This window comes from Daktulosphaira vitifoliae, unplaced genomic scaffold, assembly GCF_025091365.1.
Source record: "Daktulosphaira vitifoliae isolate Bord-2020 unplaced genomic scaffold, ASM2509136v1 Scaffold_3, whole genome shotgun sequence".
NCBI classification, from domain to species: Eukaryota; Metazoa; Arthropoda; class Insecta; order Hemiptera; family Phylloxeridae; genus Daktulosphaira; species Daktulosphaira vitifoliae.
Window position 1 is genome coordinate 34,031,509 of NW_026099574.1, and position 13,156 is coordinate 34,044,664.

Sequence of the window (13,156 nt, forward strand, 5' to 3'; positions counted from 1 at the left end):
TTGACTAAATTCCTCGAGGCATTCTCATGTTTTCTTAATGAAGTAGATTAAATTGAAACTCAAAAGTCAAATCACGTTGAGCTGCAATTTTTTGATACCTATTATTGATGCTGTTAATATACTAAAAAATCACGGTATACTTTTCCTAGGAGATTAATATATTGAATCTTACTCATACGAATTATATTTTGTTGTTGTCTCGTATTTAGATTACCACTTCGCTATTAATTTTTATACTCTTGTGCAAACTGGTTTGCTGAAATATATTTTCGCATTAAACATATAAACGTCACAAATAAAAGTACTTTTATGAAACATTTCGCACAAATATTATTATATATTTCCTTTTTGGTAATTTAGATTACAAAATTAGGTTAAATTAATTAAATTAAATTAAATTTTAAAACACTTCTTTGAAAAATATTTTTTTATAATTATTTGAATTCACATTCAATTTTTGGTTTTGAGTAATTTTATAATCCTAGAAACATAGTGTAATAATACTTGAACGTAACACATAACACCTATGTATTATGAACAATAATAATAAAAAAATGGCTAAAACAACTTTTGTCGTATTTATTTTTGGTAGTAAATAATATTAAGCTAATTCTTGTATTATATCATATGCGTAAGAAATGGTGTTAAGCATTTTTTAGTCTGTTATTTCATAACTTTTACGATTAATATATCATAACCGTTACATAATAACACCAAAAAAAATGAATGTATACTCATTATTTTAATCCACTCACTGTTCTTTGGGATTTTTTATTGTAATATGCTGTTATATTTTCCGTCCATTTATAATTAAACAATTAAGTAGGATGAATATTTTTTTAAGTTTATGTTTTTATTACATTAAAATCAGCAAAAACTCGAAACTGAATAATTAATCAATAATGATGTTGAAATATTGGTAGTATCAATGTGTGATTGTTACTAAAATGTATAGCGTTCAATAGAAAGAAGTTAACTGATTAGGAATAAATTGATTTGTCAAAACTGACAGGTTTTTGCCTAGTGGATACTAGTAGTGTTCACGAAACAGTTCACGTCTGAAGGGAATAATTGATTTCAAAAAAAACTACTGATGGCTATAAGAATATTTACATGTAGTATGGTAGTTTGACAGACACTTGAAACAGAAATTCGAGTGCAGAAGTAGTGGATTTTTATAACTCACTATATAAGTTCTAAACAACTTGTTGACAACTAGAACATAATGTTAACACCCATTTAATCATTTAAACATGCGGATAAAGAAGTAACATTTGTATTTCTAAAATTATTTTCGACGTGACTAATTTTTCAATTTTAACGAAGAAATAAAAGTCTTATTGGTGTATGAGCCAAGAAATATTTTTCAATCATTTGAATAATTATCTGGTTAATTTTTACTTAGTACGAAGATATTCTAGTTAGGTTTTTGATGTAATGTTATTTTAAGCACATTTTATATAATTTTAAATCATTTCAATTTATCATTAAACGTATGTTTAAAATGGTACACCATGAAATTTCTTACATTTTTTTTGAAATAATATAACCTATACTAAACTAAGCTAAACTAAACATTTAACATGAGTTTCAATTAATTTTTTTAATATAAACAGAGGAGCGATCATAGTGAAGCAATAAACGTTTATTAAGAATAAGATTTTTTTAAAAAATTATTTTTAAGGTAGATTTATGATATGCGATTTAGATGAAAACCCACACGAAGCATATTTTATTCAGTTCAGTTGAAATGTTAAAAATTTCTCGTGTAAAAATGGTTTCAAAGAGAGTGTGGGCTAAATAATACATACTCTTGTGTTTTCACAACAATTTGAATTTCCCTTCTTCTATGTAAACGATGGCACGATCATAACCACGTACATAATTTATCACCATCTAATTGAATACCGTTGGAAAGTCGAATGATTTAAATCACTCATTACCAGACTCATTATGCTGTCTGAACTTAAGTGAACTATATAATTACCGTATGTTTGCCTCCTTAAACAAAAATGTAATTGCATTAATATGGCTATGTTTACATAAGAAAATGATATTTGTTAATCGGTATTAGTAGATAGGATTTATTAACGAACATTTTCTTCATGTATCAAATTGAATCCCTAGAAATGGTCAGTTCTATCAAAGAATTTAGGTCATTAAATCCTTGGGGGTCTTATAATACTGAGGCCTTGGATGTTAATGAAATTGAATCAACAACAATATTTTCAATGATACGCATGCATGTAAATACTTGGTATGCAATATGATAAAATGTGTAATTTTACAATAAAATGTCGCATTATATTGACAACCTTCAATGTTTTGGTCCTGCTATAAATATTCAAATTTATAAATCCGAATCTTGTGAAAATCCTTTTTATCATTGTTAAATTAATGTCAGTATCGAATACTCACGCCTGATTACCTGGGTATTTGAAGTCAATGAAGCTAGTTAATTTTCTTGTGGTATAGCTAACTTAGTGTAATTTGATTTATATTTGACTTGATATTAAAATTTGTTGTGATAGATTTCAAAAATTGTTTTTTAATTTAAATAATAAACACCTTAGACCATATTTATAGTGGATTCTTATGAATAAGCTGTGATTAATTTATCAAAGTGACATCTTTTGGGATATCTTAATCTAAGTTTTGCTTCAGTAACAATTTTTCAAATAAATTAACTTTAAATAAGACACTCAATATTAATGTTTTAATATTATATTTTAAGAGTATTACATTCTGTATAGTGAAAAAGTTTAAAGATTCATAAGTTCTGCATGTTACTGTGTATTCTTTAGTGGTAAATCATCTAATGTCAATGTTCACACGCCAAACGTGTCTGACTTCCAATCCGTTATCTATCGGCTATTCAACCATGACGACAAAACGTCCTTCCAAAAGAATTTTCACATCTTCATCTCATAACAGCCTCCAGCCTTGGACCGAAACTGATTATCATACAACATGGAAATTATAATTATTATATTATAAAGCTATTATATTAATAGGATGGAAAACACTGTACAATGACACAATCCGCGCGAAGAACATGTATGTCAAGGTCTCATATAACTCATTCATAAATTATTATTTAATCCATATTACAATATTATCATTCAAGTGATGTAGATCGTGTTACAGTTTTATTTTTCCCGAGGTTTATGAAGAAACAGATATATAAAATAATGGCTAATTGTAGAATCACATCAATTCGCCAATGAAGTATAAATTTATAACTAATGATTAGTTTTATAATTACAAGTTAAAAATTAAAATTGTTTTGTTAAGTGAGTCGACTATTAAAATTCGACATGTAACAAGACATTCCTTGAATAGTTTAATATTTAATGTTTCACTTTTGGACAAATAATTAAATTTAATCCTAAAACTTAAGAATTAAAATTTATTTTTCCTAAAAATAATTATTTCTCATTTGTACTTTTATTTGTAGTGTTTTGTTAAATATATATATAATTTTTATAATAATAGTTTTTAAAAGTAATTAAAATAAATTGTCTTAAGCGTTAAATTATTAAATATTTGAGTTCCCTATTGAAGATTTATATCAGGTCAAAAAGTTAGAAAAATACCCAAGAGCATTTTAAATATGATAAACGAAAGTATTTACTTAGTTTCCTTCCAAGTGGGCTGGAGAGGTAAATAATATTTATGTAATACTGACCTCGCGAAGCCATTGGTCGAGGGCCGAGGCTGTTTTTCTATTAAATATAAATACTAAAAGAATTATTCATATACAGCATAACTTTTGACCCTGGGATAAGCACGAGAACGCTGTATTAGTTGGTTTTGGGGTGTGTTGCAAAAAATTAAATAAAACCGCAATATTTGCAACTTAATAATCGTCGTGTATATATTTATCGCCCAGAGATCAAATATGAAATTGAATATATAATTTTCTGTAACTATGCTAAAATAATTTGTTTATAATTAATGTACTTGTCGAATTTGACCTTTTTTATTTACATAGACGGTAATAATTTCTTTTTCAATTTTGAACCACTGCTCTCAAACCCGGTGCATGATTTTAACAACCTTCAAAAATTATAAACTGGCAAAAAATGTACTTAGTAGTAATTATTAGGTATATTTTACTGTAAAGCATATCGTAATTGAACTGGTAAATAAGTCATGTATAAATTTAATGCAATATTCTTTACAGAACTAATATAGAGTAAGCATTTTTGAGATTGATGCAGATTTAATATTTCGCACAAAATTAGTTGTGCAATTCTTTATGACTAATTATTTATTATTATATAACATACAATCTATAAGCACCTAATGCAGTGTAATTTAGGTTTAAAATTATTAGATTATTAATAGTTTTCACTATATACTCATAATAATAGGGTGTTTTAAAAATGTATTCAATTTATTCAGTCACTTTCATTTTATCATAGATTTTTAAAGTAGATCAATTTCATTGTAAAATATTGTATTTTTTAAATCGATTTGCCTCATAATTCAATATGATGGTATATTATTTGAAAATAAAAGTGCATTATGAAAATTAATCTGCACTAAAACTCATTACATCTTAGGAACAGTAACCATTACCTTGTGTCACAGAGACTTTAGTTCAAAAAGATCAATAAAATAACAGAATGTTTACCTATTTTTTAATAAATATTATAAACAAACTTTACTTGTGTACAATAATTTACAATTTTTCTAAGAAAAAAATATTGTTTCTTATATTTTTTAAATAGATCAATTTATATCTATGTTACAAGCACGTAAGCAGATATATTTAAAGATGCGAGAACGCTTAAATCGATCTTTCTTTGTGATAAATATGGTTTAGTGAAGAAAATTACAAAGAAAACCACTCTAGTTGCTATATGCAATTCCTAACGATTTAAGCTGATCTCATAATAGTAATACATACTGGTAGTTTTCTATGGTGCTATAATTTATAGAAAGCACTAACATAAATTTGATAGTCAGGTCGGTTGTTTGATTGGAATATGTAATGTCCAATAATTATTGAAGCATACACTTTAAAAGGCAATCGCATCTATCTCATAGTTATTATAATGTAAATCCTATAATGAATTTCACCGCCAGGTTCATTTTGCTAGCTTGGTGCTTCTGTTGTCGTGCTATCGTGTTTAACTTCATTACCATCGCAGTATCATTATTATTGTAGCTTAAGGCTTTATCACATCGGCATTACTTAAAAAATTTTGAACCGCACGAAGTACAACGTGTATCTGATATGCTACGTTTTTGTAAATTACATTTTGTCTCATAAAATGTTCAACCCATAAAAGATTAAACCTACAATTCTGATGGTGTCATTAGTATACTTTTTCATTTTACTTGTATTAAAACTTAAAATACAACTGAGCCGTGATTTATATTTACAAGGTAATTTGTACGTAAAAGATACATAGAGGTATGTGTAATCGATACATTTTTATTAGTTTTTCACGTTAAGTCGTAAACATATTATAGGTGCGAAATAGTTATACCTCAAGAAATGATACAGGTATTTGGCATGATATCAAAAATATTATTACAATTTATAACCGTTTAAAAATTTCTTCATAAATTTACGAAGAACTATCATGTATTTAATAACGATACGCCTGTTCAGGTTATTATAAATTTTATGTAGTAAAGTTAGTTGCTTTATTATAAATTATTAATAAATAATACACATTACACTACTCAGCTTGATTAATCACCCCAATCATTTTTTTTTTTATGATTTATCAATCTTGGAAACTAAACAATTTATATTAACTTATTCATTTTAATATATTTGTACCCAACATTTCATTCCAAGAAAACTCATTACATTACCGTAAAGTTATAGTATACCAACGAAAAAATACGTAATATTAAAGATGTGGTTTAATATTTATGTTTATTTTTACTACAAAAATAGAACGAATTTTAATAATATTTGACGGTAAAACTCGTTACTATATGTATATTATTATTTTTTATCTTCGCTATCACACTATTCAATATTATAATTGGTGTTGTGAAAGTGTGCATCTGCTACATTTTATTATGATCTCATTATTGAATTAAATTGTCTGTTAACTGGCTTGTAGTCTGAAAAAATGAAAATTATAGACGACAGACCTATAATATAATAATTATAAATGAGTTGCGGTCAAATCATAGAGCAATGTACTGCGGCCACCAACCAACTAAAAAATATAAACTATTAAACTATTATTTAGTGTACCTAAAATGAATAGGTTATATTTTATAAGATAAAGATGGCATTTTATTTTAGTTTCTTACGAATATAAGTTAGTCGTCCAATAGTTAATACAAAGAAGACCATATATTTAATATTTATTACATTGGATACTTTTAAGCTGATCATTAATTTATAAAATATCAGAAAGTTTTCTTTTAAACTGGCTATTAGATTTATTAGATTAGCTTATTAAATATAAGTGTTTATACTTTATCTATTAAACCTTTTTGTAAAAACTTTTCAAAAAAAAAAAATTTTTATACTAAAGAATCAAATTTTCAAACAATGTGAACAGACTGTTATACTTATGCTACCGCAAGAAAGATAAAATATCATGATCGTGCACCAGATGTAAGTAAGCTACTTATTAGTTTTTACCAAGTTAGTCCATTAATCAACCGTCTCAAAGAATTCAATTACTTTTACCATTTGTTTGGTTACCAACTCAAGACTGATGAATACCTTCATAAAGATGTAGCAATGCATGATTTAAATATATAATTGATTTTAAAGCTTCTGTATGTTTTTAAAGTATTATAATTTACTTTTATACCATTTAAAGAGTTGTTTTAAGAAACAATTTGGTTGCTGCAAAAAGCGCTATTAAAAAAAAAAAAAAGCATTATGTTTTATGTTGTATGTTTATGAACATTACATGACCATTAAGTATTTTGTTTTAAATAAAATAATTTTAAGTTAAATTTATCGATTATTTTATTACAGGAAGTTTTGTCCATACTATTCCATTTATTCGACGAAGACGACGAAAAAGTACTACAACAAGAGAAATGGATTCAGTCGTTAAAAGAAAGATTAATGTGAGTTTATTGTTATAATTTAGTAATTATTAAGTTGAAAAGAATATAACAATTTTTATTTTCAATATTTAATATTTATTTATACAAATATTAATTGAAGCGATTTTAATGCAATGGAATTTCAGACATATCAAAAACTGTTTTAGCGCACGTTATAAATTTATTTTTATGTAATATTTAGCTGCCTAATTTATCTTTGTAGTATGATATATTTAAAAAATATATAGATTTAATTTAGTTGAAATTGTTTTACTGAACAATGGACTTGTCAAACAAGAATTTTAATAGGTACAAATAAAAATTTTACAACACCAACTAAACATTTAAGTTATTTTTATAGTTAAACGGATTTTATTAAGTTATATATAGTTGACGAGTTATTCATTGAAACAGAAGACGCTATTACTCAGTCACGTAAATAGTTAGCCGTCTATTCGCAGCATGAAATGTTTATTCTAAATCCAATTAAAGTAATTAGGAGTGCATGTCATTTATACTGCAGTTGAATTTGCAATTATTGTGCTGTATCTTCGGTTAATTAAAACAGATGTATCTAACTGGAGTTAACGGAGTCCAATAGTCGTGTTTGTCTCTCTTGGCGCTTTATTTATTATTTTATTTTTTTCTTGGTGAATAAAGCCGCTCATATATTATTTCTTAAGTCTGATGCCAGTTTCCTTTCAAGCAAATGAACCTTATGCACGGAATCGCATTTACATGAGCTAACCTTATTGCAGTGATAATTAATCGATATTGACGGACAAAAAAAATATTACTTTTAATGTAATAAAAAAAATCTATCCAATTAAGTAGACCATGGTATGATGTGCAAGTCAAATTATTATAAACTTTCTCTTGAATATTTATTTTATTTTTACAAAATGCGATTATCCAATTAGTCATCGCTTGGAAAATTTAATAAATAATATTTTATTTCAATAAATCTTAATACTTTTATGATCTTATTAAGAAAAAAACATTTTTCAATATGTTTGAGTGCTAACGTTTTTGTTATACAAACACATCAAGGTGTAGAATCGCTTACTTTCCTTGAAGTTACTTAATTTTAAAAACTACTAGCAGCTTATATATTGTTATTCATCCAATGGTAAAAAAAAAAAAAACTATAAAAGGCGTAAATTATTTCAATATTTTGTCTGTTACTTGTTGTTTTATCTTTTAATTATCAAATTTAATAAATCATATGCGTACATTTACTTTCGTTAAGAATTGCTATGAATATAATTTTAAAGTCAATTGGTATACAGTAGAACTCCAATTATCCGAACTCCGATCATCCGAATCGCCGATTATCCGAATCACTTTCAGAAAAAATCAGAAAAAAATTTGTCCAAAGTCCGCGGCGTCAGTGTAGGCACAACACGTGGTAAGAGTTCCCACTCCAGTTCCGGCGCATTGCAGTCACCTGTCATTGTTTATTTTGATTAGTCAGTGAATGGGTCCCGGTCCCCATTAATTCGGATAATTGGAGTTCTACTGTATAACAATTTTAAAACAGGACTTGAACAATAGAACATTTTTATATTTTTTTTTCACTAGTACTGGTGTATCACTGTTAACATGGTTTACAACTAATCATACCTACAGACTACTTTGACTTCATTGCCGCGACTACTGTGCTGTGTTCTCACGGCATTTATCATGTATGTGCACAAGATGTTTTCTAGATCGGATGTCCTGATAATCACACGGTGAACAAATTCTTCATCGGACATTTAATGCGTGGAACGTATAAATGCAATATTTTCTTATGATGTATGAGTTTGCAGACGATTTTATGTGTATAACATAAGTTAATGATCAATAATGTGGGTATTTGTAGATAAGAGCAAAATAACACTATTAATAATTTGCTCATTTGATATTTGAAATTATATAAATTAAAAGTACTTTTGTATACCAACCATGTATAATAGTAATTACAGTAATTTTATTAATTTATAGAATAATAATACTCGTTATCAACCCTTTTGTAAATGTTAATAGAAATTATCTGACAAAGCATCGCATCAGGGCTCCAATCTTAAATAACTATATATTTCACTTATAATTATTATTCATTCTAATTAGTTGTTATCACGATTGTTTTAAATGAGACTGGTGACGTGGCTTGAACCGGTTGTCGGTTATTATTGATCACTATGCAGAAATTGTCACAATGTTGTGTATAGCTAAACTCGCCGACAAAAAGCTTCTGGACGACATGTCTAGTGAAAGAAATTAGACGGGGTAATGATGTTGAAAATTATTTTCTTCATTACAATTTTAAATATTTTTCAGAGAAATAATTGAAAAAATTACTAGCCAAACTTGAGTCATAAAAAAATTTCAAAAATTTTAATGTGAAGCATAAATTTAATAAAATAAATTTAACAACTTAAATTCTTCAATTATAATTAATGAAAATTGAAAATCAAAAATTCATTTAGATTAGGTACACATTTTTAAACAAAAATTCATTATGATTAAGGTATTTACTTAATTTTAACTATTTTGGTACAATTTCCTCGATATACAATTACATTATTAAGTATGTGTTTTATAAGTTACACATATACACTGATGCTAATGATTTTTTGTAAAAAGTTAAGATTAGCGATTTTCTAAAATATTTATGACTGTTATAAATAATTCACTTTTAGTTAATTTGTTTTTCATTCGATTAATTTAATCTTCCACGCTTTATTAATTTAATTATAATATGTGGCAATGCAAATTTTCACTGAAGTTTGGTGAGCATATAGCTAAATAGAATGGATTAATTTAATTGAACGATATATGACATTCTTTTTTAATCTTTTTATAAGGCTAAATGTCACGAAAGAAATATGATAGTCATTTACTCTAAGTCTTTTAAACTGGAAATTTACACTTTATGTTTTCGAGTTAATAAGATACCTTGTATTGATTGTTGATCACGTATTTTTAACTTACAAGCGACAATAATATGACACCTAGCACTGTACATATAGTAAAACAGGTTTCTTTTGTTTCTGAATTAAGAAGAAAAATTGTCCGAGGTTTTTTTCTACCCACTATCTATCTAGTTCAGTCGGAAATCCAGTATCCAATCTAAGGTACTATAAAACTTCCATACGTATGTGGCAATTTACGGTGGTTTTGTCGGCGCTCCTTATTGAGTAATGATATTAACAGTGGACATGCATATAAACATTTGACTAGACAAAACAGTTTTGAGAAATTACTCAATAAACTAGTTCGACATCTTAAAAAATAACCCAAATATTTAAGTATAGCTAATCAAAAATTCCTAAGGCTATTCTATCATTCTCCACCATGAAGCTGTTGTTTACGTATTTTTAATTCGGCCACTACTGAATTATCATATCATAATAATAATTACTTTTTGAGTAAAGTATACTATTAACTTTATCATTTAATTACTATAGTTATCAGTCAATAAAAAAATATAGGATGTTATGTGATTGAGACATGTGTTAATTTATAATATACATGGATGTTTATTAAATGTCGAAATTAATTTTCTAGTGGCAGTGTTTTTGTAGATAGTCATAATCATTATGATAATTATTTAATTTTTTTAACCAATACCAATAATTATAATACCATCAAAAATAAGTCAAGAGAATTTGAAATCCTATTATTTTTTTCTAAAAATTCATCAATAAAATATTCATTTTATCATAATCTACTTCTTTTAGTTTATTATAATAACTTGTATTAAGTTTAAAAAATATGAAACGAGCAAACATTTTTTTAATAATTTAATTTTACTTGTATTACATTACTTATATCAAAATTGTGTATTCTCGTGAACTGTTAGCTCAAAAAATAGTAACACAGTATTATTTCTAACAATATTATATTTTAGTACTAATTTGTATTTGTATAAATCAAGTTTTTTCCAAAAAAATATTTATTATTTACTTTTTATGTGTAATTGTCAAATTACTGCCAATGATTTTGTGGTACTCAGGTAAAAGGGTATATATATATAATATATTTATAAAAATTGAATTTTTTCAATGATTCACTAATAAATTTCTTATATTAAAATATTCGTTAACAAAAATAAAAGACCCATTAATCAATTATTTTAGATAAATTCTGTTGTTATTTTTCAAAAAGTGATATATAATTGTAAGATAAATAATCTTTGCTTATAGGCCATAGAATTTTACAATATATAATTGTGTTATTATTGTTGTTTTGTTATTATTTGAAATATTCTTAGGGTCTTGTACCTTGCAAATAAAAAAACTAACACATTATTATATTTCGATTTTAAATTTAAACATAAAAGTCATTGAAGTTAAAGTTTAAGTATTAAAGCTAGTAAGTAATTTAAGTATTTTCAAAAAGTAAATAAATATGTGTATTGTTAGCAGGGAAGAAAAACAAGGGGATTTAGCAGAACAGTTAGAAAGTGTAGCTTATGTTCTTTGTGGAGATCAAGCAATAAATCTATCAAAATTTAATCAAATTTTTCAAGCAAAAGGTGTAAGTACTACTATTATATTACTAAATACATAATTCAAAGTTATAATATTAAATTAGATAATTCGTTTTTTATTGACTTATTTAAAAAAATAATAAAATTATTGTTTAGTTTTTTGTCTTAAAAATATTATGCAAAAACAAAAAAGTTGAATAAATGTTAAATTCTACTAGCATAATTCAATAAGACTAACCCGTGATTACTTTTGTAAAATATAGTATAATTAAATCAATTAACAAACAAAAAGTATGATAAAAAAAGACAAATTGCTATCATTGTACAATTGTAAAGATTAAAAGAAAATGATTATACCTGATCAATTTATAGTCAAATGAAGAATGAAGGCTACAATATTTTTGAGTATTATTGTAAAAAGTTTGATATTCAATCAAATTGAACTAATGTCTCCCGCGATAAAAATAGATAAACAGACATAGTTTGCACTTACCTTTTTCACTTCTGAAATGGTACGTTAATATCGTTAAAGTATCTTTAAAACACTTAAAACTTGCTTTGGGCGTAGCAGAATCTAAGTTTGCAACTCGTGCATTGTTCTGTAACCGGTAGATAAGGCACGGTCTTCGTGTGTGGACAGTCATACTATATAATTATTATTTTTTATCATCTCAGTGCGCGAGTGATCTTTTGAAAAACAGCTGCGTCGCGTGCTCGCACTCTGGCGCAGAATTTATTACGACGATCTCTGGCTAAAGATAAAGACGTAAGTACCGTATCTCGGTATTTCTATTTATTTCATTTTATTATACAAATATAAAATATGTATGTGTAAGCGGCGTGACAATCCGACTAGTTCGATTATTTATTATCTCCTGAACGGTGTGCGAACCGCTTGTAAACGTGGATCAAATGAAAATAAATGAAACCCTCAAACCAAATTGAATTACTCAAATACATTATTTACTATTGTAGGAATTTAACAACAGATTTAATTATAGTCAAAATGGAAATGTAATAAATTTGTCTAACAATTGCCCGCAGCATCATAAGAAATCTGAAAGTGATACCTAATATATTCACTGTAAATAAATTGAACACGATAGTCTCTGCTCTTTATAAATGGTCTATCACATTAAAATCAAAACAATGTTTGTGATTTCAACTAATAAATTTTTCAAACATTTTCTGTGGCGTTGGTTCAACTGTAATATAAGTTTTAGACTTAAAAAATGTTTTCGTTCTTTAATAAGCTTCAGTGTCAATAGAGCTACAAAACTGTGAATACCATTATAGTTTTACAAAATGGCCTTTTTCACTAACGTCCATATCTAATAGCTGTTACCTTATGAAATTGATACTTATCAGCTATTTCAACAATATAACTTCAAACTCAATTAACTATATTGATTAATTTTTTTATAAGCTATGAAAATATTTAAAGAGTTTTCACACAAAAATTACATTTTCATTTCTAAATATAACAAGAATTTTTTTTAAATACATTTAAATTAAAACCAAATTTTGCGAAAGTTGTAAATAACTCATAACTTTATGCAATTTGCTAGAGTACAAGGTACAAGATAATGACAATACTGTAGGTCATTTAGCGTCTATCTGTTAATAATATGTTAA

The 13,156-nt window shown here is 26.2% G+C and overlaps 1 protein-coding gene across 3 annotated transcripts in view; it reads left to right on the top strand.

Annotated features, from left to right (window-relative positions):
* Positions 1-13,156, top strand: part of LOC126902196 (NADPH oxidase 5) — a 48,618-nt gene that overhangs the window by 24,049 nt on the left and 11,413 nt on the right. Inside the window, exons 3-4 of one of the 3 annotated variants that reach the window (XM_050679229.1) lie at positions 6,971-7,065; positions 11,454-11,568. In XM_050679229.1, coding sequence (XP_050535186.1) covers positions 6,971-7,065; positions 11,454-11,568 — 210 coding nt within the window. Of the gene's footprint in view, positions 1-6,970; positions 7,066-11,453; positions 11,569-12,197; positions 12,288-13,156 lie in introns of those variants that run through there. The other 2 variants (XM_050679230.1, XM_050679231.1) reach the window with 2 other exon arrangements.